The 24,748-nt window shown below is 35.5% G+C and overlaps 2 protein-coding genes across 2 annotated transcripts; one reads left to right on the top strand and one right to left on the bottom strand.

The window, feature by feature from the left end:
* The first annotated feature begins 3,817 nt into the window (after positions 1-3,817).
* Positions 3,818-11,429, top strand: LOC126660462 (ABC transporter G family member 28-like). The gene is made up of 14 exons (XM_050353992.2): positions 3,818-4,252; positions 4,807-4,883; positions 5,417-5,689; positions 5,971-6,034; positions 6,124-6,270; positions 6,460-6,494; positions 6,698-6,771; positions 7,048-7,976; positions 8,153-8,449; positions 8,736-9,224; positions 9,400-9,548; positions 9,904-10,193; positions 10,274-10,407; positions 10,856-11,429. Exons 1-14 carry the CDS (start codon positions 4,020-4,022, stop codon positions 11,010-11,012), a joined length of 3,348 nt encoding a protein of 1,115 aa, XP_050209949.1. The 5' UTR covers positions 3,818-4,019; the 3' UTR covers positions 11,013-11,429.
* Positions 11,430-16,516: 5,087 nt separating this feature from the next.
* LOC126659652 (uncharacterized) lies at positions 16,517-23,502 on the bottom strand. Its single transcript, XM_050352967.2, has 7 exons — positions 23,426-23,502; positions 22,602-22,701; positions 18,106-18,328; positions 17,891-18,023; positions 17,517-17,813; positions 17,321-17,428; positions 16,517-16,995 (listed from the first exon to the last, which is right to left on the bottom strand). Exons 3-7 carry the CDS (start codon positions 18,324-18,326, stop codon positions 16,573-16,575), a joined length of 1,182 nt encoding a protein of 393 aa, XP_050208924.1. The 5' UTR covers positions 18,327-18,328; positions 22,602-22,701; positions 23,426-23,502; the 3' UTR covers positions 16,517-16,572.
* Positions 23,503-24,748: the final 1,246 nt, after the last annotated feature.

The following is a 24,748-nucleotide window of genomic DNA, read 5'->3' as shown; positions in this document are numbered from 1 at the left end:
TTTGTTGTCTTTCTATTGATAAATTGAACTAAGTTAACTAGTGATTAAAACATTGGACCGAACTCCAGCTATGCTCGAACTGACCATAAAAAATTTAAAATTTGATCCAATTAAATTTGACAGGCGGATCATACTTAGATGATGGTTGATCCAGTTGAGTGTTGAGAAAATACCACAAGTGTACGGTATCGCACAAGTTGTATAGATTTTAGAAGTTCGAATATCGATCCCAAAAAAATAATACAATTTTAAATATATTTAATAACTTTTTAATAATAAAAAGAATATTTTGATTAAAACAAACTAATTTAACAACTAGAATTTAACAATTAATGCAATAAAATTTTAGAAGCTAAAATTTATTAAAGGGTTAAACTTATTGATGGATCCGGCTTTCGTGACAGGTCATGAATCTCCTTTGACAGTCTTTAACCTGCAAAACAGGGTTAGACTGCTCATCATACTGTAGTTGTCTGATGGGCACTCTGATGCTTCAGTCAGTATTGAGTTTAAGAGAGTATTGTAGTTGTAATAATATTGTATTTAGGCATAACTCATCCTCTTTATATAGTAGTAGTGAATGAATACCTTGTAGAGTTCAAATAGGAAAAGGATCCCTATTTAGTTGTCACGATCCGATTTCCACGCAGAAACTCGTGCCGAGACCGGAGCTAGGAAATGGGAATGGTTGCAAGCCTAGCAAAAACAGTAAAAACTTTTCGCGTTTTGAAAACATAAAAGGTCTCAATCTCTTTTCGCAAGTATTTGAAAACCTTTAGATAAACGTGTAATCAAAACCGTGCGATTGCATTTCTGGACTCGGGATAGTACTTGTACACAGCACGTATCCTAACACAACCCTGTTCGAAAACAATGCCAGTGGTGCTAACCAGTTAACACATCAAGTAACCGGTAAAGCATGCCAAACAATCATAAAGCTTTTATCAAAACTAGGTTTCTTTATAAACATCTAGCAAAAACTCTTATTTTGTATAAAACATGCTTATGTCCCAAAACGACACTAACAGTAGTTTCACATCAGAGTTAAAACATTTACAAATGAACTACTCTGCGATAATAGAACTACTCTGCAGCTCTAGAGTGACCTTTTATCTATTTACGACTTCCGGAGAAAGAACTGGAAGTACGTATGTAACTATGCACCATAAAAACACCATAATTACACTAAAAAACACACCAAAGATATACTGTAAAAACACCATAATTACACTTAAAATACGATGAAAAACCACCAAAAAAATCTATAAAAAGAGCATAAATTATTAAAACGTAAAAAAAAGTATTTTTAAAATTAAAAAAATTATTTTTAGTAAAAAATGTACGTCTGTAAATATATTTAAAAATAATATAAAATTAAAAATAAAATATAAAATAATGTATTGTAGGAAATTTCCTCTTTAAAGATCTCATTTATGTCAAATCATCAAAAAAGATATACTATCTTTATAAGTTTTAATATTGGCTGAAGGAAAATAATAAAAAACATTTATTAATGAATCTTTATAAAATTCTAATCAAATAAATAATCTACATTATGGTGGCATTAAAGGAAACAAATAACCACCATGATATTTGGCTATAATTATGGTCTAATAGTTTTATATTAAGTACAAAAAGATTATTCTTAAAATTTTATAAATCAATAATATTTATGTTAAATGAATAAAATTAAAAATGTATTTTTTATTGATTTATAAACTCATTTTTATTGAGGAAAATAAAAATGAGTTTATAAATGCGCTAATCACCTCAAAAACTACAGACCTTTCATTTTTTTTTCAATAACACCCTGACCTTGCAATTTCGTCAATTGCACCCTATTTCATATTTTTACATTTCAATAGCACCCTAAAGTATTAAATTGAACTATTTTCATTTGGATAAAGTTCAAAATGAATCCTTCATATTTTTTAAAAACTCTAAATATCATATGATGTTTAACATTATATGTACAAACCCTCTTCTCTATAATAAAAAATAATTAAACTAATAACAAAAAATAAATAAATCCGTTCGAACGCCGCCGCTCTCCGTCACCACCTCCGTTCAAACGCCGCTCTCCGTCACTGGTCTTCCATGGAAGACGAGCTGCGCGTCTTCCATGGAAGACCTTCCTTTGGGGAAGACGAGCTGGTCTTCCCCAAAGGAAGACCAACAGCTGGTCTTCCCGGCCATGGAAGACCAGCAACCAGCAGCTGGTCTTCCCGGCCATGGAAGACCAGCTGCTGCTGGTCTTCCACGGCGAGAAGACCAGCAGATCTGCTGGTCTTCCACGGCGAGAAGACCAGCAGATCTGCTGGTCTTCCACGGCCAGAAGACCAGCAGATCTGCTGGTCTTGGTCTTCCGGCCATGGAAGGCTAGCTGGTCTTCCATGGCCGGAAGGAGGCCAGCTGCTGGTCCCGGAAGCGGCGGTGGGTGGTCGCGGATTCAGAAGCGGCAGCGGGTCGAGCAGAAAAGATGTCGGGGAAGATAATTTTTTTTTTAATTTTGAATTAATGGAGAAGATGGTTTATTTGAACATATTTTAAGTTAAGGGACTTGTTAAAATTTAGCCAAGTAGAAAATAGTATAAAATGATCCTTAGATTTGGTTATTTTATAAAATATAATCCTTATAATCATGAAATCATCTATTTTTTTAATTTAGGGTGCTATTAAAATGTAAAAATACGAAATAGGGTGCAATTGACGAAATTGCAAGGTCAGGGTGTTATTGAAAAAAAAATGAAAGGTCGGTAGTTTTTGAGGTGATTAGCCTTATAAATGAGTAAAATTAAAATTATATGAGAACTTTCCTCAACTTGTGAACATTATTTTTAAATAATGTTAATTAACAAATGAAACATAATAATAAAATCTAACTACTAGACAACATGTTCTTTTCATAGACGGCAATCATTTCAAACTCATTCAGACAAATAAATCCCAGTGTCTCTCTCTGCTATATTGTGACTTCTTCTTCTTCGTTGACCATAGTTATGTAGTTAAAAAACCGAACCGGACTGTTAAATAAAATCGAATCAAACTAAAATCGCGATTAGGGTTCGGTGAATATAGTTTGATTTAGTTCGTAATTAAGTAAAAGTTAATGTTTAATTTTTGATTCAGTTTAGGTATTTTAAAATCAAATCAAATCGAACTGATTTTTGTTTACTAAAAATAGAATTACACTAAATTAGGTGTTAGCAAAGTTAGCAGAGTTATTAATTTATTAATTCAACCCACTGGCTGGATAGGGATGGATCGAACCTACGCCCTCTAAAAGATGCAACATGAAGGTTGCCAACCAGGCCAACCCTCATTTGCTCGAACTGAAATTGCAATTAATATTCGGTGAATATGATTTAATTTAGTTTGTAATTAGATAAAAATTTAATGTTCAATTTTTGATTTGGTTTGGACATTTTATATTCAAAAAAACTAAAAAATCAAATAGTCGAATAAAAACATAAAATTATATTTTTTTCACTTTTTTTATTCTATTTGATATATTAATCAATAAATTTCATATAATATTTAAATATGATAATAAATATATAATAAAAAAATTATTAGGCATTAATTATTTAATATTTAAATTATATGATAAAAATAGAAATAAATAAAAATTTCATATTTTTAACCGAATCAAATCGATGTATGATCCGAATCTAAAAGCTTGGTTCGGTTTTAGAATTTTACCAAACTTTTATTAACCGAACCGACCGAACCGACCAATACATAATAAATCACCAACATAAACATGGTCCCTTAAAACCATTTCTTTTCATGTTCCTTAAAAAACCCAGTTGAACTTCAACTTCTAATTACATACCCAACTACCCAATTTATGTCATTAAATCTTTTAAATTCTTATTGTCTCCATTATTTTCTTAGCTCATTCTTTGATTTATTCATTCATTTTTTTCACTTAATTTTGCTCTAATTCCTCAAAATGAGCAATCTTTAATAACTTTTGTTATCTGGGTACTCTTAAAACTTGTATTTACTGCAAAAAAATGAGTTTAAAGAGGATAAAAATCCTTACTTTTTGGCCAGTTCTAATAAAATTTATCATTGTTTTTAGTTTGGTAAATTTTGTGGAGTGTCAAGATGTGGGTGACTATAATGAAGTTGATAATCCTGCTGTTTTACCTTTAATTACTCAGATTGTTTATAGCAGGCTTTCTAATTTGACCACAATTATCAGTAGAGATATTAGCAATCGGTCTAGCTTCTGTGTTAAAGACTCGTGAGTTGTCTTCACTCTTTGGTTTAGTTAGTTTATGATATTTGTTCTTGATTTTCTGTTGATATATGTATGTGTTGTTTGCATATTAAATCTCAGCGTTTCACTATTTTAGCGATTTAACTACATTCCGTAGCCTCTACTAGTTTTTTCACGATAAATAAAGGTATGAAATTTGTACAAAATGGCGGTGTTTTGTATGAAACCACGCCAAAAAAGATGAATTGTTGGAATGTGCCATGTAAATTTTAAAGAATGAGATTAGATCAATGTTGGAATTTAATATGCTAAAACCCCTAAATGTATTTCACTATGTATGTAAAGTTCAATACTTTAGTAAAATTTGTGCTGGGTTTCTAAAATAATGGTGTTTTGTTTAGCATTGATGTGTTCTTTTTATCTCAATCCTAAGTTTTACTTTTTTGTGTTCTTGATATTGTCAATTTTTAGGTGTTTTTTGTTTTAATTTTTATTAGATTATTGTTTTAACGTGTGTGATGTTCATATGCACAATGAGTTAAAGCCGAAAAGGTTTTTTTTTGTTTTTGTTTTTTCAGGGATGCTGATTGGAACCGAGCATTCAATTATTCTTCCAATTTGGATTTCTTGGCTTCTTGCATTCAGAAAACTAAAGGTATGAATATATTGAAACTTAACTTACATTATTCTTTAAATCAATGGATATAACTTTAGAATGTGTGCTCATAGGTAATACTGATCAAATTAATGAATTTTGGGTTCAATGTAATGTAAAGTTTAGAAACGAGATTAGTCAGGAATATCAGACCAATATATGTAATCTTAATGCTAGGTTTTGCATAAGAGATAGTTTCGATAAATACGACTGTGTTTGATAGTTCAGGTAGATTCTCACTGTTGCTTTCTTTTCTGATGGAACCATGCTAAACATGTGGAGTCTATAGTTTATCAGTGAAATGGTGTTAATTATTGTTGGTACCGCAAATGCTATCTTTATTTTCCATAGCCGAGAAATGGTTATGCAACCAGGGGTTGTTCTTTAAAGAATTTAGGAAAAACATATTGGAAGAGACACGACATATCTTGTTCTTGCATATCTGAACGAAAATAGTTTATTTAATTGCTTTTCCCTATCAACATATTTTTTAGCTTCCTTATGTGTTTTGGTTGATTGAATCTGTTGAATAGGAGACATCACACGGCGGATATGTACAGCAGCCGAAATGAAATTCTACTTTAATAGTTTCTTTGATTCATCAACAACTGACAATTATTTGAAACCTAACAAGAACTGTAATTTAACTTCATGGGTCAATGGCTGTGAGCCGGGATGGGCTTGCAGTAGTGGACAAGATCAGCCAGTTGACCTTGAAAATTCACGGGTCATTCCTTCAAGAACTCTCAACTGCCATAGCTGTTGTGAGGGCTTCTTCTGTCCTCATGGTCTTACATGCATGATACGTAAGTATTTGAGAATCCTTTAAATGCTTTTTAAAAAGTAGTTATCGACTCGTTCTAAAAAAATTATGCATTACTATATAGCATAATTTGAAGAAATGGAAGAACAAATGTCCACCATGTCAAATTTACCATTTATTTTTACTGCTCCGTGTAACTTTGTCTCACAAGAGTCATGTCAGAATTGTGCTTAATTTATTGATGTGTCTGATATATTTGTACGTATACTCTGCTTCAATCATGATATCAATTCACTTTTTTGCCTTTATATTGCATTTTTGAAGCTTGCCCTTTAGGTTCCTATTGCCCACTTGCAAAGCTCAATAAGACTACTGGTGTGTGTCAACCGTAAGTTCGAATTCTAGTTTCTCCTTTTCATACTCTGGTTTTCATTTATTTGTCCCCTAGTGTATAAAAGACTATACTTGGTTTTGCAGATATCATTATCAGCTACCTCCGGGGCAGCCAAATCATACATGTGGAGGAGCAAATGTTTGGTCTGATATTAATAGCGGTAGTGAGATTTTCTGTTCAGAAGGCTCATTCTGTCCAACAACAGTCCAGAAAAATAATTGCAGTAGTGGGTATTATTTTTTTCCCCAACTCCCACTATTATGCAAGTTACAGTTATTTCATATAATACATTTACAACCAGGTTGTAATATTTCAACCTTGCAAATGTGTAGCATTTGATGTGTAGTTTTCATCAAGTATTTCTTGTTTGTCGTTTCGTTTGTTTAATTATATTATCTGATGTCTATATGGAATTTCAGGCATTATTGTAGAACAGGCTCTACATCTGAAACAAGTAAGTACTGCTATCGTCTTCATCATTGTTGATTTCTTTTTGAAAGTTAGTGTATTGTTTGTACACTAGCATTGATACTATATGCTGAGTTCGTTTAAGGTTCAGAACCCATACGCATGATCTTTTTTTCTTTATCTATCAGGAATATTGCATTTCTTTTCACTATTTTTCTGAGTTTTAAACTCTTGCTGATTATCTTGTAGATTGCTTCAAATTGACTTCATGCAAAGCCAACTCTTCAAGTCAAAATATTCATGCATATGGAATTTTGCTCATTGTAAGTTGTTCACTTTACAGTCTGGCTCAGATCTATAATAACTGGATTGTATTTTGCTTCATCCCCACATTGTTAATTTTCAAGTTATAATGATCGGAATCTTAAATCATATATCCGATTTCATTTTCTTCTAGAACTTCTTATATGTTTCCTCTATTTCAGTTGTTATATTCTCATGTCTTTTATATTATATGCAAGGTAGTCTCGTTTTAGTGCACTACAAAATGTATCTGGCTAAGGCTAATAGACACAGTACTAAATTGTTTCCTTATGCAGGCTGCACTAACTACTGTGCTAATTATTATTTACAACTGCTTCGACCAAGTTCATACCACTCGAGAGAGGAGACTAGCCAAATCCAGGGAAGCAGCAGCAAGAAGTGCAAGGGAAACAGCAAAAGCCCGACAGAGGTGGAAGAATGCAAAAGATTCAGCTAAAAAACATGCAAGTGGATTGCAAGCTCATCTCTCTCATACTTTTTCTCGTAAGAAATTGGACAAGCATCCGGAAAAACTTAGGATTTTGAATGAAGATAAAGCTGAAACAGAAGATGATTTATATCCACCTACACACTCAAGTACTTTCTCTACATCTCAGCCATTATCTGCACCATCTCAAGGGAAGAAAAGGGAACCTGGTGACCTCATGCAGATGATGCACGAAATTGAACGTGATCCCGATGGTTATGAGGGTATTAATCTTGAAATTTCAAATCCAAATGCTGCGGGAAACACGCCCAACAGAAAAGAAATGACTACTCATAGCCAGATTTTTAAGTATGCATATGCTCAACTTGAGAGAGAGAAAGCTATGGAGCAACAGCAAAAGGATCTTACCTTCTCAGGAGTAATTAAGATGGCTACCGATAATGGAATCAAGAGAAGGCCTTTAATTGAAATTTCATTCAAAGATCTAAGCCTTACATTGAAATCCAAAAACAAGCATTTATTGAGGTGCGTAACAGGAAAAATAAAGCCTGGCCGTGTTACTACTGTCATGGGTCCATCAGGAGCTGGAAAGACAACCTTTCTTTCAGCTCTTGCTGGGAGAACAATTGGATGCAACTTGAGCGGGGTGGTTCTTATAAATGGGAAAAATGAGTCTATCCGCTCCTATAAAAAAATCATTGGTTTTGTTCCACAAGATGATATCGTCCATGGAAACTTAACGGTGGAAGAGAATCTTTGGTTCAGTGCTCATTGTAGGTATGTTTCACATGAATCTTTAACAAAAATTATACGAGGTCATATAAATTTAAAGTTCTTGCATCTGTTGCTGTTGCTGTTTCTGGCTTTCTGTCTTTTATGTGTCTTATCTATTTCTTTCTGCCATTTTATGTATTTGTCGCTGCTTGTGTATGACACTCTACTACTCGTTGAAGACTATCTGCTGACTTGCCCAAACCGGATAAAGTTTTGGTTGTTGAAAGAGTTATCGAGTCTTTGGGGCTGCAAACAGTACGAGATTCCTTGGTTGGAACGGTTGAGAAGCGAGGAATTTCAGGAGGACAGAGGAAGCGAGTAAATGTGGGGTTAGAAATGGTAATGGAACCTTCACTTTTGATCTTAGACGAGCCCACCTCTGGTCTGGATAGTGCATCCTCTCAGCTTTTGCTTAGAGCCCTCAGGCGTGAAGCTCTTGAAGGTGTGAACATCTGCATGGTCGTCCACCAACCAAGGTATCCTAGATAATAACCTATCTTCATCTGCTGTAGATCTTCAGTTTTTCATTGGTTGAACTTGAATACAGTCATGTGGTTGCACAAATGATGCATACCATTTACTCCATTTGTTATATGAAATTACAAGTTACTGTTTATTACCTCTCTTCCATCATGCATGAAATAATATATAATTTCTTTAACTAAAAATTAACTTTACTTTCATGTTACGAATAATTACGCGTTTGAAATTGTGGTATTCGTAAAAGTATCGCATTTCTTATAGCCAGAACTTCTTTTTCAGCTACACCTTGTTCAAAATGTTTGATGACTTAATACTGCTGGCAAAAGGTGGCCTTACTGTTTATCATGGTCCTGTAAAGAAAGTTGAAGATTACTTTGCTGGCCTTGGGATTAATGTGCCAGAGCGTGTTAATCCTCCGGACCATTATATTGATATTTTGGAGGGAATAGTGATGCCAAGTGCGAGTTCAGGTGTGAATTACAAAGAGCTTCCGGTCAGATGGATGCTGCACAATGGGTACACGGTACCCCATGATATGCAGCACTACGTTGCTAGGCTTGAAGGCCTTGTAAATGAAAATCCAGCACATGAACCAAATTTTGGTGATGGAAAGGAGGAACAATCTTTTGCTGGAGAATTATGGCAAGATATGAAGAGTCATGTAGAGTTACATGGAGATCACATACGTCATAATTTCTTGAAATCTAGGGATTTATCAAACCGGAGAACTCCAGGTGTTTACCAGCAATATAGATACTTCCTTGGAAGGCAAGTTATTGTTTATTTATGACATCTTATTGCTATTTATTTAAATACATAGCCAACATCTATGCCGTTTTTCAATTGCTTTTTCATTTTTAATAATTTTTTTAGGATGAGTTGTTACGACATTTATAGCACTTTCTGGTAAAATATTTACCTCTTGATCTTCGCAATCTTGCAGGGTAGTTAAGCAGAGACTACGGGAAGCTAAAATGCAAGCAATTGATTATTTGATTTTATTGCTTGCTGGAGCCTGCCTAGGATCACTAGCCAAAGTGAATGATAATAATTTTGGTGCTGCTGGTTATACATATACCATCATTGCAGTTTGTAAGTTGCAACAAAACTTGAGATGTGGATTCTTTTCTTTCTTTTAATTCAATTTTCGGTCTGGATTAGCTAATGTATACATTCAAAAACCATGTATTTCAGATTTCATAGTCATTTGAACCGAAGATTCACGAACTTGATACATCACATTAGTGTTTAAATGCATGGGCTGTCTTCGGTTAAAATGATTTCTTGAAGCTACATTAGTTCATGAATGCAAATCTCAAATTGTTCAAGAATAGTTCAAATCTGCTAAAATATGTCAATGTATAACCTCTATTATTTATCATTTGACAGACTATTTTATTTCAAGCACGATCTTGTCTTCCTTAACATTACTTTATGACTTGTGCAGCTCTGCTTTGCAAAATAGCGGCTTTGAGATCGCTTTCTCTCGATAAGTTGCAATACTGGAGGGAGTGTTCGTCTGGTATGAGTAGCTTGGCTTACTTTCTTGCCAAAGATACAATTGACCATTTTAATACAGTAATTAAACCAGCAGTCTATCTTTCTATGTTCTATTCGTTCACCAACCCGAGATCTTCCTTTACGGATAATTACGTTGTTCTTCTATGCCTTATATACTGCGTGACTGGTATAGCCTATGCATTGGCCATCTTTTTTGAACCAGGTCCGGCCCAGCTGGTGAGTAATGTTTCGTCTGCTTATCAATTTGGATTTCATATAGGTATTTCAGTCATAACAACGAACTTTATTTCATGCAGTGGTCAGTTCTTCTTCCAGTTGTTTTAACTCTCATTGCAACGCGGCCAAAAGATAGTAGAACGATGAAGAATTTAGCTAACTTAGGTTATCCTCAATGGGCTCTGGAAGCACTTGTCATTGCAAATGCTGAGAGGTATGGCAATCTTATATATATTTTGCGTATTCATAATATATCTAGGTTTGGCTAAAAATGGAACACATTAAGTTACAAAACCATGCTATGTGACAAAACTAAGATTCAATACAAAGTGTGTTTATAATTCGATACCCAAAAGTATGAGCTTCCCTTTCATTATATAGGAAAAAGTACTAGAGCTGATATCCCTGAATTACAGGCACAGTAAAATGCAAAATCTCCTAATTACAGCATTATATAAATCATATCCCCTAATCTCAGCTTAATAATATAACTATGGTTAACCATTAGGTTTAAACATGGGATCGAATCCACTCTTCGTCGTGCTTGTATTCTCGCAGATTTCTAACTTTTGGAAGTTCTATCAATCAACTAAAAATTTAAAGCTTGGAAATGTATGTACTTTGATAAAATATTTATCAATTCTGTTATATTCTTAATTCAGGTACTACGGAGTGTGGTTAATTACTCGTTGTGGTTCGCTTCTGAAAAATGGATATAATCTTCATCACTGGGGTCTATGTATAGGCGTCCTCATGTTAATCGGTATCATTACGCGTTTCATTGCATTCTTTGGTATGGTAACATTGAAAAAGAAGTGAAGGGTGCATTTCAAAAAGAAATTACCATTCCTTTCTTCATTTAATCATGTGTGTATATATCCCATGACGCGAACTGCTGAAGCAATAGACGACAGTTTCGAGCGACATTCGGTGTAGATGATGCTAGCAATGATTGCAGAAGATATCATTGCATACAAAATTCTTTGAGTTTTGCAGTATAGAATAGGACATACAAGTAAACCAGGATTGACTCGAAAAGTACTTGTTAAATGAGTCAAAGTTCGAACTACTCGGCCAAGTCGAGTTTGAACTTTAAGATATTCAACTCAAACATACTAGTGATTTTAATCAGATTTCGGTAAATTTTTTTAGCTTTTATAATCATATGTATTTACATTGATATCATTACTTTTGTACTAAAATTTTAATATTGGTAATTGGGGAATTTTTTAAGTAGATTAAGTCCACCACGTCATCTGTGGATTGAACTTATCACATCCAATTCTCAATTATGATATTTAGTTCGAACTCCTAAAATAATGTAATCTGAGTTTGAGTAAGTTTTGAGATTAGAGTTTTAGAGATGAGTTTCTGAGGTTTTATTTTTAGACTCGACTTGATTTTGAGATTCGAATTTTAGAGTTCGAGTTTTGAGATTTGAATTTTAAAATCAAGTTTTGAGACTTGAATTTTAGAGTCCAGTTTTGAGATTCGACTTTAGAGCCAAGTTTTGAAATTTAAATTGTAGAGTCGAGTTTCGAGATTTAAATTTTGAAATTTTTGTTTAAGTGGAACTTGAGATTTACATTTTAAAGTCGAGTTTTGAGATTTGAATTTCAGAATTGAGTGTTGAGATTTAACTTTAGATTGTAGTCAAACTCGAATTTGATAGTAGTTCAAGTCGAGCGGTAGATTAACTATTTGAATCCTATAAGATATGAAGATTGGATAATTCTGTTGATAATTTGTTTGATGTTTGGATATTTAGATAGATTTAGGCCTCGCTTGGTTCGTAATTATACATTTCCTGAAAAATAACTTTCCGGGAAGTTAATTACTTAGGAACTTAACTACTAGAGAAGTAAGAAATATTCCACTTGGTTTGTTTTTCAACTTTCTAAAAAAGTTATTTTTTTATTTTTATGCATTAAATGATAAAGACAATAAAACACTTGACAAATAATTAAATATAATGTTATTATTGTATTTTGCATCTACGTATCTAGGAAAATATTATTTACTTAAATTTTGCTAAGGAAGTTACTTCCCTAGTTAAGAGAAAGTTTGACTATCAATTTTTCAGGAAGTAAGTCATATAAAATGAACCAAACAAATATCTTTTATCACTTCTCGAAAAGTTCTACTTCCCTAGTTAACTTACCCTAATCAAGCGGGGCTTAAGTTTCCACTTAAATACTTAGGAACGTGAAATAAGAAACAATATATTATATATGGCATGAAGTCGTATAATGAGAAAATTACATCAAATCACTCAAAACTTGAAAAGTTTATGTTTGTGACTCACAAATTTTCTTGCAGTAATTTTTCATTTTTTAAAAGTTGTTTCCACAGAGTACCTCAATATAATTTTAGTTCTATTTTACCCTTAGTGAATAAAAGAAGTTGAGTTTAGAAATTAGGGGCGACTCAGTGTTCCAGTTGACAGTAGTCCGACCGACGGTGGCCAACAATATCAACGGCGGCGCTGGTCGGACTGGAAAATCGAAGAGAGAGATCGATTTCAATGATAGAGGACCTCACTGTATAAATGATTTCAATTATTCTATTTCTTCTTTCTTTTTTCTTCTCATGGTTCTTTACTTTCAATCGGTCATAGGTATTGCGGTTTTTTAATTACAGCTCCTTGAGCATCGAATTTAAATTCAAATGATAGCGGTGGGTGTCATTTGAGGTGGCATTTTAAGTTAGATTAAGGTCAGATTTTGAAGTTATGAAGAGGATTCCGGTGATGAGATTGTAGTGGTGGTGATGGGAGTTAGCGATATTTTGATTAGTGTTTAAGGAGTAAGAAGAGGAAAGAAACGGAGTTCAGATTGGATTAGATTTCAGGTGGTTTGTGGTGGTGGTTTGTTAGCCATTTTTGGTGGTGGTTGTTGTTTAAACTGAACCTAATTGAAAATTGATGACAGTATAATTTTAATTGTGCTATTTGTTTTATAATGTTTTTGAATTATAGTTATAGATTTAGACAAAGTCAGAGTCTACAATTTAGAGTCAAATTTGTTTTTAGTATTGGAAGAGTATGCAGATTTTTATGTTTATGAAAAGAAGGAGGTATTTTTTAAATATGAACAGTTTGAAAATTTAGACTTTGTGTTGTTCTATAAATATGAAATGAATGAAAACATGTTTTATATGATAGATATGTAGAGAAATTATTTGAATCACGAACATGCAGCATCAGTTTGGTAGAGAAAGTGACAAATTTCTCATGAACTGCAGCATTTTCAATCCATCATTTAATGGCTCCATCATTATGGGTATTATTTGCAGTTCATCTATAAGTGGTTCAAATGTTCCAGGCCTCCAAATAGTGGTAACATTTGAACCTGGGAAGCATAGAAACCAATAATTTTGTTAATATGTGTTTATATTAGCGTTTTACACAATACACATACATAAGCATGTGTTAGAATCTAATAAAATTAGTTTATTTTTTAAATGGAGTACAATTACATTCTTTTTTTTCTGTTATGATATTCTTTTTTTATGGTTTTATGAATTTAATGGTTTTTAATTTTATTTTTTAGCTTTTATTCTAACTGAGTTTTACGATTGCTTTATTTTAATTATATAATTGAATAACTCTTTTAATTGAAATATATTTGATAATCTATCGAAAATCAACCTGATGCAAACTTGATGTGAACCTATACCAACTGAATTACTTTAATTTAATTTTTAATCAAATTGGTCATGCTGCTCTTTAAAATCTTAAGTGACATTTTATATGAAAAAAATTCTGAGATTTAGTATAACATAGTTATTGAATATCTCTTTTAAGTGAAATGTATTTGACAGACTATAAAACCGAAAATCAACCTGATGTGAACCTATATCAAATGAACTATTTTAATGTAATTTTTAATCAAATTTGTCTTGCTGCTTTTTACAATTTTAAATGACATTTTATATACACCAATTGAATACCTTTTTTAAGTGAAATGCATCTGATAGTCTATAAAACCAAAAATGAACCTGATGTGAACTTGATGTGAACCTATATCAACTGAACTATTTTAATTCAATTTTTAATCAAATTTGTCTTACTGCTCTTTACAATCTTAAATGACATTTTATATACACCAATTGAATACTTCTTTTAAGTGAAATGTACCTGATAGTCTATAAAACCGAAAATGAACTTGATGTGAACCTATATCAACTGAACTCTTTAATTCAATTTTTAATCAAATTTGTTTTGCTGCTCTTTATAATCTTAAATGACATCTTATATGGAGATAATCTTGAGATTTATTGAATATACTAATTGAATATCTCTTTTAGGTAAAATGTATTTGACATACTATAAAACCGAAAATCAACCTGATGTGAACCTATATCAACTGAACTACTTTAATTCAATTTTTAATCAAATTTGTCTTGCTGCTCTTTACAATCTTAAATGACATTTTATATAAAAAGAATTTTGAGATTTAGTATAATACAAATTGAATATCTTTTTTAAATGAAATGTATTTGAATAGTTTATAAAACGAAAAATCAACCTAATATGAACTTGATATGAACCCACATCAACTGAACTATCTTAATTTATTTATTTTTTTGTAAAATTTCTTTTACTGCTCTTTACAATCGTAATCTTATCTAATATTTTATATAGAGAGAATTTTAAGATATAGTTTTTTATAAGGATTGGATAATTATTTTTAAATGAAATGTTGAGATATTGTTTTCAAGGATTAAATTATAATCATGTAAAATACTAATTTAAAGTAAACTTTTATTAAAATAATTATTAATTAAAATTAACTCATTCTAATTGTTCACATTTTCAGGTCTAATTCAGCTCCATCAGGACCGACTCTCGAGTGTCATACAGAATCCATCGCTTCATTTTCTGATTTGTGCTACTCATCAGTAAGGTTAGAAGACTTAGTCGAAGGTATCCTATGGCGTTTTTGGAAGCCGCCATTTTTGCATGATTATAATTTAATGCAGTTATTCTTTCATTGTCCAAATTAAATCTCAAATTTTCTACAGTATAGCATAAATGCTTCAAATTTTCAATTTCCACTCCATTCACTTTCTTAACCTACTCAACATAGTTAACATTTCTCAGCAAACATATCAATTTTGTATAACAAACACATCATGTAATCAATATTTTTCATAAATAAATAGAAACGTGTAACTTGATATGATTGCACATCAATTCATAATGAAAATTAATCTAACTCTAAATTGAAGATTCATAAAACATAATAACACAAATAGCACAATTAGGATTGTACTATGTAATTAGATTAAGTTTAATTCAAGAGAACAAACATCCCCTACCACCACCAAAAACCTATAAATTTGAATTTAATTCAACAGAAAAGCTACTTCAAATGAAAGTTGTGGAAACAATTGTTTTTTGTTACAGAAGCAACATTATCATAGCTTCATGTTTTGAATCGCGTGACAAGAATATGAGTAGAGAAACACGAACAGACCCGTCATCTTCTCGCCGGAGCTGGATTCGTTATAGACGAACAAATATTGATTCATCTGTAGACGAACCCAGCTGAGTTTGTCTAAATTGAACACTCCGAGTTCATGGTTCTCTTCTCCGGCGAGGCTCCGAGATGGAGATGAAATGAAGGTGGAGGCCATGCCAGGTGGAGTTGGGTTACGTCAAATCAGTCATCCATGGTTTCCTAACTTGGATTGCTTCTTTGGCCACTTTTGCAACTGAAATTGCAAATTACCTGAAGCCCTTATCCGTCGCTAAAAAGCCCTTATCCGTCGCTAAAAAGCCCTTATCGGATTTTTCCGTCGCTAAAAAGCCCTTATCCGTCGGGAATTGGTTTCCCGACGGATTTCCCGACGGACGCAATCCGTCGGGAAATGTGGCGTCGCTAAATACATTAGCGACGCCACAAAACAATCCGTCGCCATTTGGCGACGGAAAAATCCGTCGCCAAATGGCAAAGGTCCGTCGCCAAACGTGTCGCCAGGCGACGCGTTTGGCGACGTTCCAAGACGGAGTTGGCGACGGATTTGAATCCGTCGCCATTTGGCGACGGATATAAATCCGTCGCCAAAGTCCGTCGCCAAATGGCGACAGTTTTGGCGACGGATTTATTCGTCGCCAAATCCGTATTTTAATTTTATGATTGGGTTTAGCGACGGACTTTATCCGTCGCTAAACCGGACAAATCCGTCGGGAAATTGACAAAAATCAAGCATAATTTTTTTGATTTTTTGGCTTTTTAAATGAATGCATACCCTGTTTAAATACGCATAAATTGACGCAAATTATAAAAACACCGAAAATATCATAAATATTATATATATATATAACGTACGATACATGAAAATTGTATATCAAAAACGTCCCTACACTACAGTACTACAAATCTGTGACGTCGTCATCTGGGACAACGTCATCAGTAGCCGGTGGAGGCGGTGGTGGAGGCGGTGGTGGAGGAGTGGGTAAAACATCTCCCGGGGCCCGCTGCTGCATCTGCTGCATCGCCGCTGCAACCGCAATCTGGACTTGATCACGGATCGTATCCGCAAACTGAGCGATGAGATCAGTGCGGAACCTCGCATCGTCGGCTGGCGACATGGTCTGAGAGGAGCTGCCGGGTCGTCTACTAGAAGTACCCCGCTGCGAGGCTACGTACTCAGAACCAACTGAGCCTAATCCGTAGATACGCCGCTTCCTCACCCCCTCAACAGCAAGATAAACTTCGTCCGGATCCACTGGGGTAGATGCTGTACTCCCCTCGGCTGTCTGTGTAGCGGCCAACATCTCCTGCTCAAAACGCTCCTACAATAATAATTTAAACCAATTAGTTTCATATGAATTACATGTTTCAAACAACTTAAACGTTATTTCTAATAAAAATTCGGCAGCATCTCGTTTATAAAATGAACATCACCCATTTTTCAGGGAAATCCTGCAAACTTCAAATTGTACAAACTAGCACATATCAACAACCAAACCACTTAATTCAAAGGAACAACAAAAATACCTAATTCAAATAAAATAAATTACGTGTTTCAAACAATTGAGATATTATATTCAAACTATTGAACTACTTAAATTATTTGAATACTACTTTCAATCAATATAATTTTAAAAAGATACTTACAGCCGCAATCCTCGCGCGCTCATCCACGAATCGGGTCGGGTCAGCCTTCAGAGTGTGCATCCGCTTATGCACCTCAGCATGTGTCGGCTCGCGCCCCAGCTCCCTAGCCTGCCAGACAAATGTAGTTATTTATAAGTTCATTTAACAACAAAATATAACATAAAATACTATAATAATTAAAATAAAAGATAAATACCAAAACCGCCTTATGCTTTAAAGCAGACATCGACCCTCCGGTATGTCGAACTGGTCCAGTGCCAGCTCCGGCCGGCTCGCTCATCCGATTGGCCCGCGCCTGGGCTGATTTCTTCTTTGTCTCATCAGAGTCCCAAACTCTCTCCCAAGCCTGCCACACGTCGTCTGTAATAGACACGTCTCTCTCACGAGAAGTCTTGTAAGTGGACAACCTGTCAGAATACCGGTTCGCAGCATGCTTCTCGAAAGTACTTCGGATGACTCGTTCCTCAAATTCGTCCTCCCAGAAGAATTTTTTCTGCAAAAGTGTTAATTTTAACAAATTAATTAAAATAATAAATGTAGATTAAAAATATAAAAATTAAATTAAATTACCTTAAACTCCTCGAAGTAAAAAGAAACAGCCTCCTCAGGCAAAAACCTCCAAGCGGTGCCTACTGCCCACCACCGACTCTGGAAGATTTCCCGCAACTCTCTAGATACCGTGCTGGTATCGAGCAACCTGGTCCTGTAAGTCAAAAATCAACATGACTTAGAAAAATATTATATATAACACATTTATTACTAAGAAATATAAATTTTTTATTTACCTCTGTGCGTTGGGGATGACTCGGATTCTGCCAGTGGCATCCAATACTTCCCCCTCAACAGGCTGGCGCCGAGCTCGAGGTCTACGAGGTGCTGGAGCTGGCTGCACACCCTCTTGCGCCTCAGCCACCTCTGGAGGTGCTGTCTGGTCGTCCTCCTCCTCAACAACCGCTAGTGTGGGGGGCCGAGTCCGGCCCGTCCCACTAACACGCCTCCCTCGCATATCTGCAAATAAATCAATATTAAACACATAACATATTTACATATACATATAAATCATAAAACAAAATCAGTTTTTGAATGAACATCTAAGATATAACTACCTAATACAAAATTTACCTACTAATCGTCATCGTCATCGTCTTCAAGTATATCTTCTTCGTCTGATATTGACGGCACTTGTTCTTCGTCCTCCACCTCTGGAGGAGCGAAAAACACATCTGTTTCAACTTCCCCAACCGGATCAACCAAAATTCTTGAACCGTCATCTGTTATAACGTTTAGAGGTTGTTCTATAATGTCCTCTTGAAACGCTGGAGTAATGGAATCGGGCATGTCTATCTCTGATCTGGCCCTCATCTTACATACTGTCCACCAATTGACCTTATCTTTCTTTTTACTTGGATATGTGCAGTAATGTACTTGACCGGACTGTCCAGCCAAAATAAATGGTTCGTATTTTCCGTATTTCCGTTTATGATTGACGTCCACAATATTATATCGAGGATGCACTGACATACCTCTATCAGTCGGATCGAACCAGTTACACTTGAACAAGACAGTCCTCTTAATTGGCAGAGCCGGGTACTCCAACTCAAGAACATCTGTTAGTATTCCGTAAAAATCACTTTCCGTTGGAGCGTAGAGTGATCCTTTGACGCAAACTCCACTATTCATGGTTAATTGATTCTCCCCATAAGCCTTTGTTTGAAATTTAAACCCGTTTACAAAATATCCTTGAAAATGGTTAGCTTGCCTAAGCGGTCCCTTAGCCAAACTCGAAATATACGGATTACTTATATAGTTAGTTTGCGCCTGTACCACATAAATGTATACTTGTCAGACCTTTTACATAAGTACGAGATACTTGTGAAAAATTATTTTGGATACTTACATATCGTTCAAACCACGAGGCAAATTCAGTCTCGAGCTTCACTTCTACTTGTACTTGGGTAATTCCGGGAATGATTTCGTACAACTCGTCAACATACAAACTTTAAAAAGAACCCAATATTTGTTATTACAGTAAAGTCATGTATTTGACAAATAAATTTAAAAGTAGAGTACGACTTACTCCTTGTAATGCTCGATTTCAGGACAGTTCAAAAGAATGTAACTATGGGCGGCGGTGTATTCGTCCTCCTCCAAACTTCGTTTTTTAGAAGCACCTATAGGTCGGCCATTCGGTTTGAAGATTGATAGCCGATCTACATCATCATCCACGACATCATCACGTGTCTCGTTTCGTTGCAGTCGGTCAGGCAACGTCGGATCACCGTCATTAAAGTAAAATGACGCAAATTTGGCAATTTCTTCGTACAAATATCCAGTGGCAATGCTACCTTCCACTTTAGCTTTGTTGGTCACTTTCCGTTTCAATTTTCTCAGATATCTGTGCAATCAAATTATTACGGTGTTAACAAATTTTTTTGATAGTTTTCAATGAATTTTAAAATTAAAAAATACTTAACCTTTCAAACGGATACATCCACCGATATTGCACAGGGCCTGCCAGCTTCGCTTCGTAGGGTAGGTGTATAGGAAGATGTTCCATTGAATCAAAAAAGCTGGGCGGAAAGATACGTTCCAATTTGCACAATATTTTCGCAATGTCTTTCTCCATCTCAATTAGGTCGTCCTCTTTAAGCGTTGTGCAAGTCAGGTCTTTAAAGAAGATGCTCAACTCTGTAATAGGTTCCCACACGGACGGATGAAGAAATTCTCGAAAAGCAATTGGCAAGAGACGCTGCATGAAAACATGACAGTCGTGGCTTTTCATACCGTTCATTTTCAGCTTTTTCAAATCAACACACCTACCCAAGTTCGACACATGCCCATCCGGGAACTTCAACTCTTTAACCCATTCCAGTAGAGCTTGTTTTGCGTTTTTGTCTAAAGCATATATTGCCTTCGGATATTTCCCGGTTGATGGATTAAATGCCAAGTCCGGACGATTACAAATATCATTCAACTCTTCTCTGGACTTAGCATGGTCTTTGGTCTTCCCAGGAACATTAAGCACTGTATTGAAAATGTTGTCAAATACATTTTTCTCAGTATGCATGACATCCAGATTATGACGAATCATATTCGTTTTCCAATACGGCAAATCCCAAAATATGCTTTTTTTATGCCACCCATGATGCTTTGATTTATGAGCATTCGTCTCCTGAGCTCCAACCTCGTATGCCTTTTTAAAACCAAGGCTATCAATCTCTTGTTCAATTTCCTCTCCAGTTCTGTATCCCCTGAATGATTTTCTTTCTTTGTAGCCCTTTTTAAAATCCGTAGTGTTATTACGGTACGAATGTTCAGGTGGTAAGAACTTTCTGTGGCAATCAAACCACGATTGTTTACCACTCTTCGGAAGGGTAATTGCATCAGTTTCTTCCATACAGTGAGGACATGCCCGTTTACCCGATGTGCTCCATCCAGACAGCATTGAATAAGCCGGAAAATCATTGATCGTCCACATAAGAGCGGCTTTCAATTGAAAATTTTGCCGCCTATGAATGTCATATGTCCGCGTCCCAAATTCCCACAAATGGTTCAGTTCTGCTATTAGCGGCTGTAGGAAAATATCCAAACTGCCTTTTGGACTATTGGGTCCGGGAACAAGAACCGTTAGAAACATGAACTCGTCTTTCATGGCCATGCCAGGAGGCAAGTTATACGGAGTCACAATTACCGGCCATGACGAGTATTGTTGCCCAAATGCACCAAATGGTTGAAACCCATCCGTACACAACCCCAATCTGATATTTCTAACTTCTGCTGCAAAATCTTGATGTAACTCCGAAAAGTGTTTCCAAGCTGGCGAGTCAGACGGATGATTCATCACACCATTCTCCATCTCGTGCTCGGCGTGCCACCTCATATGTTTAGCTGTTGCCCTAGAAGCGTACAACCTCTGCAGCCTCGGAGTTAAAGGAAAATAATGCATTTTTTTATAAGGCACATTCGTCTTTCTTCTTTTTGAATTACCCGCAGTAGCTGGTTTCCACCTGTCATGCCCGCATACTTTACACAAAGTCAAACCCGCATCGTCACCCCAGTATATCATACACATATTTTTACAGCAGTCAATCACCTCAACTGGAAGCCCAAGCCCTCTGACTAGCTTTTTAATGCTGTACGAATTTTTGGCTAACTTGTTGTCTTTAGGCAACAGCTGATGTACAAACTCGCTCATTTCATTCATCAGACCGTCAGACGCTTGAAATCGGCACTTGAATTCTAAAAATTTTACGGCTGCAGACAAAGCGGAGTGTCTGTCATTCCCAGGCCATATGGGTTCTTCGGCCGCACGCATCATATCATAAAACTTCTGAGCTTCTGCATTCGGAGGCTCTTCTGTCCAAACTTCGGGACCACCCGCATCAGTAACCATTCTCTGGAATGAACTGCAACCCTCGTCTTCATTTCTATGCTCCCACATGTTGTCCGCTTGCAGAACATTAACAGGCACCTCGACCCTCCTATTTTCCTCACCATGGTGAGTCCAGACGTGGTAATTACTCACAAACCCGTCTGTGTAGAGATGAAACTCCACTTCGTCAACAGTTCGAAAAGCAGTGTTCCGGCATTTGGGTTTAGGGCAAGGGCATTTTATCTGAGCCCCGCTCATACACTCGGGGTGTTGCACAGCAAAGTTCAAAAACTCCCTAACGTTACTGATGTACCCTTCAGTCAACAATCCTCTGACCAGTCTCCCACTATACATCCAACTGCGATCTGAATTCATTTCTGTAGCACGGACATTTAGGTGGGTTTATTGCTCGGTTACAGCAAAGTCAATGCAATTGACCGCTTAAAAAGGTAGGGCCCTATCCCATTCGCAAAACTGGGTCTACTTAATACGATCACGATATATGCGTAAATACGGAGAAAAATATTTGGCAGCCTTCCGGCGCAGTTCTCCAAGTGCATTATCAAATATATGCTGAATAACGCCAAATACATATTCCGTTAGGAACTAGCGTTACACAGCATATACTAGATAGCCACCCGAAGAACATACGACGGAAATACTACCAAATATTTTTCTACCGCATCTACACATATATTTTTTATCGTGATCGAATTACGTAGATACCAGTTTTACGAACTGTACACACGTACAATCCCGTGTCGTTCAATCTCTTGAGGACACGGGACGGGTTTTCTACGGCTAGGTGAGATTTTATTCGGTGTGAATAAAATCTTTTTTTGTTTGTTTAAAGATTATTCAGTATACTATAATTAAATAAAGTAAAAATAAATAAACAATAGTACTTACTTGTTGTAGAGCAGAACCGCACAGAAGGGATGAAAAAAAGGCCGGGAGAGCGGTGCAAACCACCGACAATGCCAATAAGAAACCGTATCGGAACACGAACCTGCAAGCGGGGAAAACAAGTAGCAAATTACTATTACATTAATTATTTATAAAAATACATAAGTATTTAAAATTCAAATTGTTATTACATATAATATTAACAAAAATTCGGCAGCATTTCCCCTAAAAATGAGCATCACCCATTTTTCAGGGAAAGCCTGCAAGCAAACAATGCACTTTAAAAACATTTCAACACACAATTAAACTAATATACGCAAACTAACTTAATATGCACATAAATTATATATTGAAACTCTCAAATATAATTTAATTATAATTAAAATTAACTTACTAAATTACCCTAAAATATCAGTTATTTAATCAATTACATAAACTATAAAATTATAGAAAATTAAGCTAAACCATACGATTAAACAAAATTAACGTACACACCTAAACTATACTACCTAATCAAACTAATAAAAAATTCAACTACCTAATTAAATTATACTAGATTATAAAAAAAAGTAAATTTACAAAAAAATATAATCTAATAAATTTACATAAACTATATTAAACTACCTAATTAAATTATATTAGATTATAAAATAAAACTAAATTTACAAAAAATATACACTTAAACTATACTACCTAATTAAGTAAACCATATTTAAATGAAACAATTGAAGAAATTTAACTTAAACTAATTAATTTACACTTAAACTAATTAATTAGACCTAAATAAAAATAAATTAACTAATTTAACAATAAATTAGCGGAAATACCTTTTTAGACGGGGCAGCGGACCGAAAATGCAGACCGGAGCAGCAGCGGGTCGAGGGCTGGCAAAAACGGTCGGAGGCAGCCTAATCAAAACAAATTAAAATCAAATAAAATCATTTAATCACATATATTAAGTAATTTTAACAAATACAAATGAACCACTTACCTTCAGTGGGTGTCCGGCGGTGGCAGCAGTGGGTGTCCGGCGTTGGCGGCAGTGGGTGTCCGGCGGTGGCTGCAGTCGGTTTGGTAGAACCAAACTGACAAGAAGGGCGAACGGCGCGGACGGCGGGGGAAGCAAGGCGCGGACGGCGGGGGAAGAACGGCGCGGACGGCGGAGGAAGCAAGGCGCGGACGGCGGGGGAAGAACGGCGCGGACGGCGGGGGAAGAATTTTGAGAGTTTTGAAATGGAATCTGAGAAAATGGGAGAAGAAGAAACGCTTTGTTTCATTTAGGGTCCGTTTAGCGACGGACTAACAAAATCCGTCGCTAAACGGACCCTAAATGAAACGCTGCGTTTCATTTAGGGTCCGTTTAGCGACGGATTTTGTTAATCCGTCGCTAAACGGACCTTACATGAAACGCTTCGTTTCATTAATTGTGGTTAGCGACGGATTCTCAAGATCCGTCGCCAAAGTTGGAAAATTTTTAGGCGCCATTCCTTCCCGCCATTTAGCGCCAAATTTAGCGACGGATTTGTGAGAATCCGTCGCGAAAATGTCGTGAAATAGCGACGGAGTCTATCCGTCGCAACTTCCGTCGCTATTTCACCAATTACCGACGGAATTTGGATCCGTCGCCAAATTCCGTCGGTAAAACCAGACATTTTAGTAGTGGACCACTTTCTTATTGCCGGTTGTCGCTGATCTTTCACGGAGCTGATGCCGAACCAGTTGTGAAGACCGGGACAATTCTGTATTGGAGAAGATAACAGATCCAATCAAAGGTTAAAAGTGTCCTATTTTAATATAAAATTAGTTTATTTTGGGTTATGAGGGATTTGTAGAAAGTTTTCTATTCTTTTGGGAGATTACTGTCAAAATAAAAATTGTGAGGTAAAAATATAACATCATAGCACTTTTGAGGGATTTGTGTAAAAAATCCTATAATATTTAATAATTACCGTGATGAACAATATAACCAAAAGAAAATAGTACTGATAGGAGTATTTTTACTCCTATCTTTAGCGTCGTTTCCGCATGCTTTATTAACGTTTTATCACGGTTTTATGGTATTTCGTATGCCTTATTACGTGTTTTAGTATTTCAGGTACTTAGGAGCATTGCAGAAGCATTTTGGTGCAAAAGTTGGAAAAGACGACAAA

This window comes from Mercurialis annua, linkage group LG8, assembly GCF_937616625.2.
Source record: "Mercurialis annua linkage group LG8, ddMerAnnu1.2, whole genome shotgun sequence".
Lineage (NCBI taxonomy): Eukaryota > Viridiplantae > Streptophyta > Magnoliopsida > Malpighiales > Euphorbiaceae > Mercurialis > Mercurialis annua.
The sequence above is the reverse complement of the archived record's forward strand: the minus strand, read 5'-3'. Positions and strand labels throughout refer to the sequence as shown.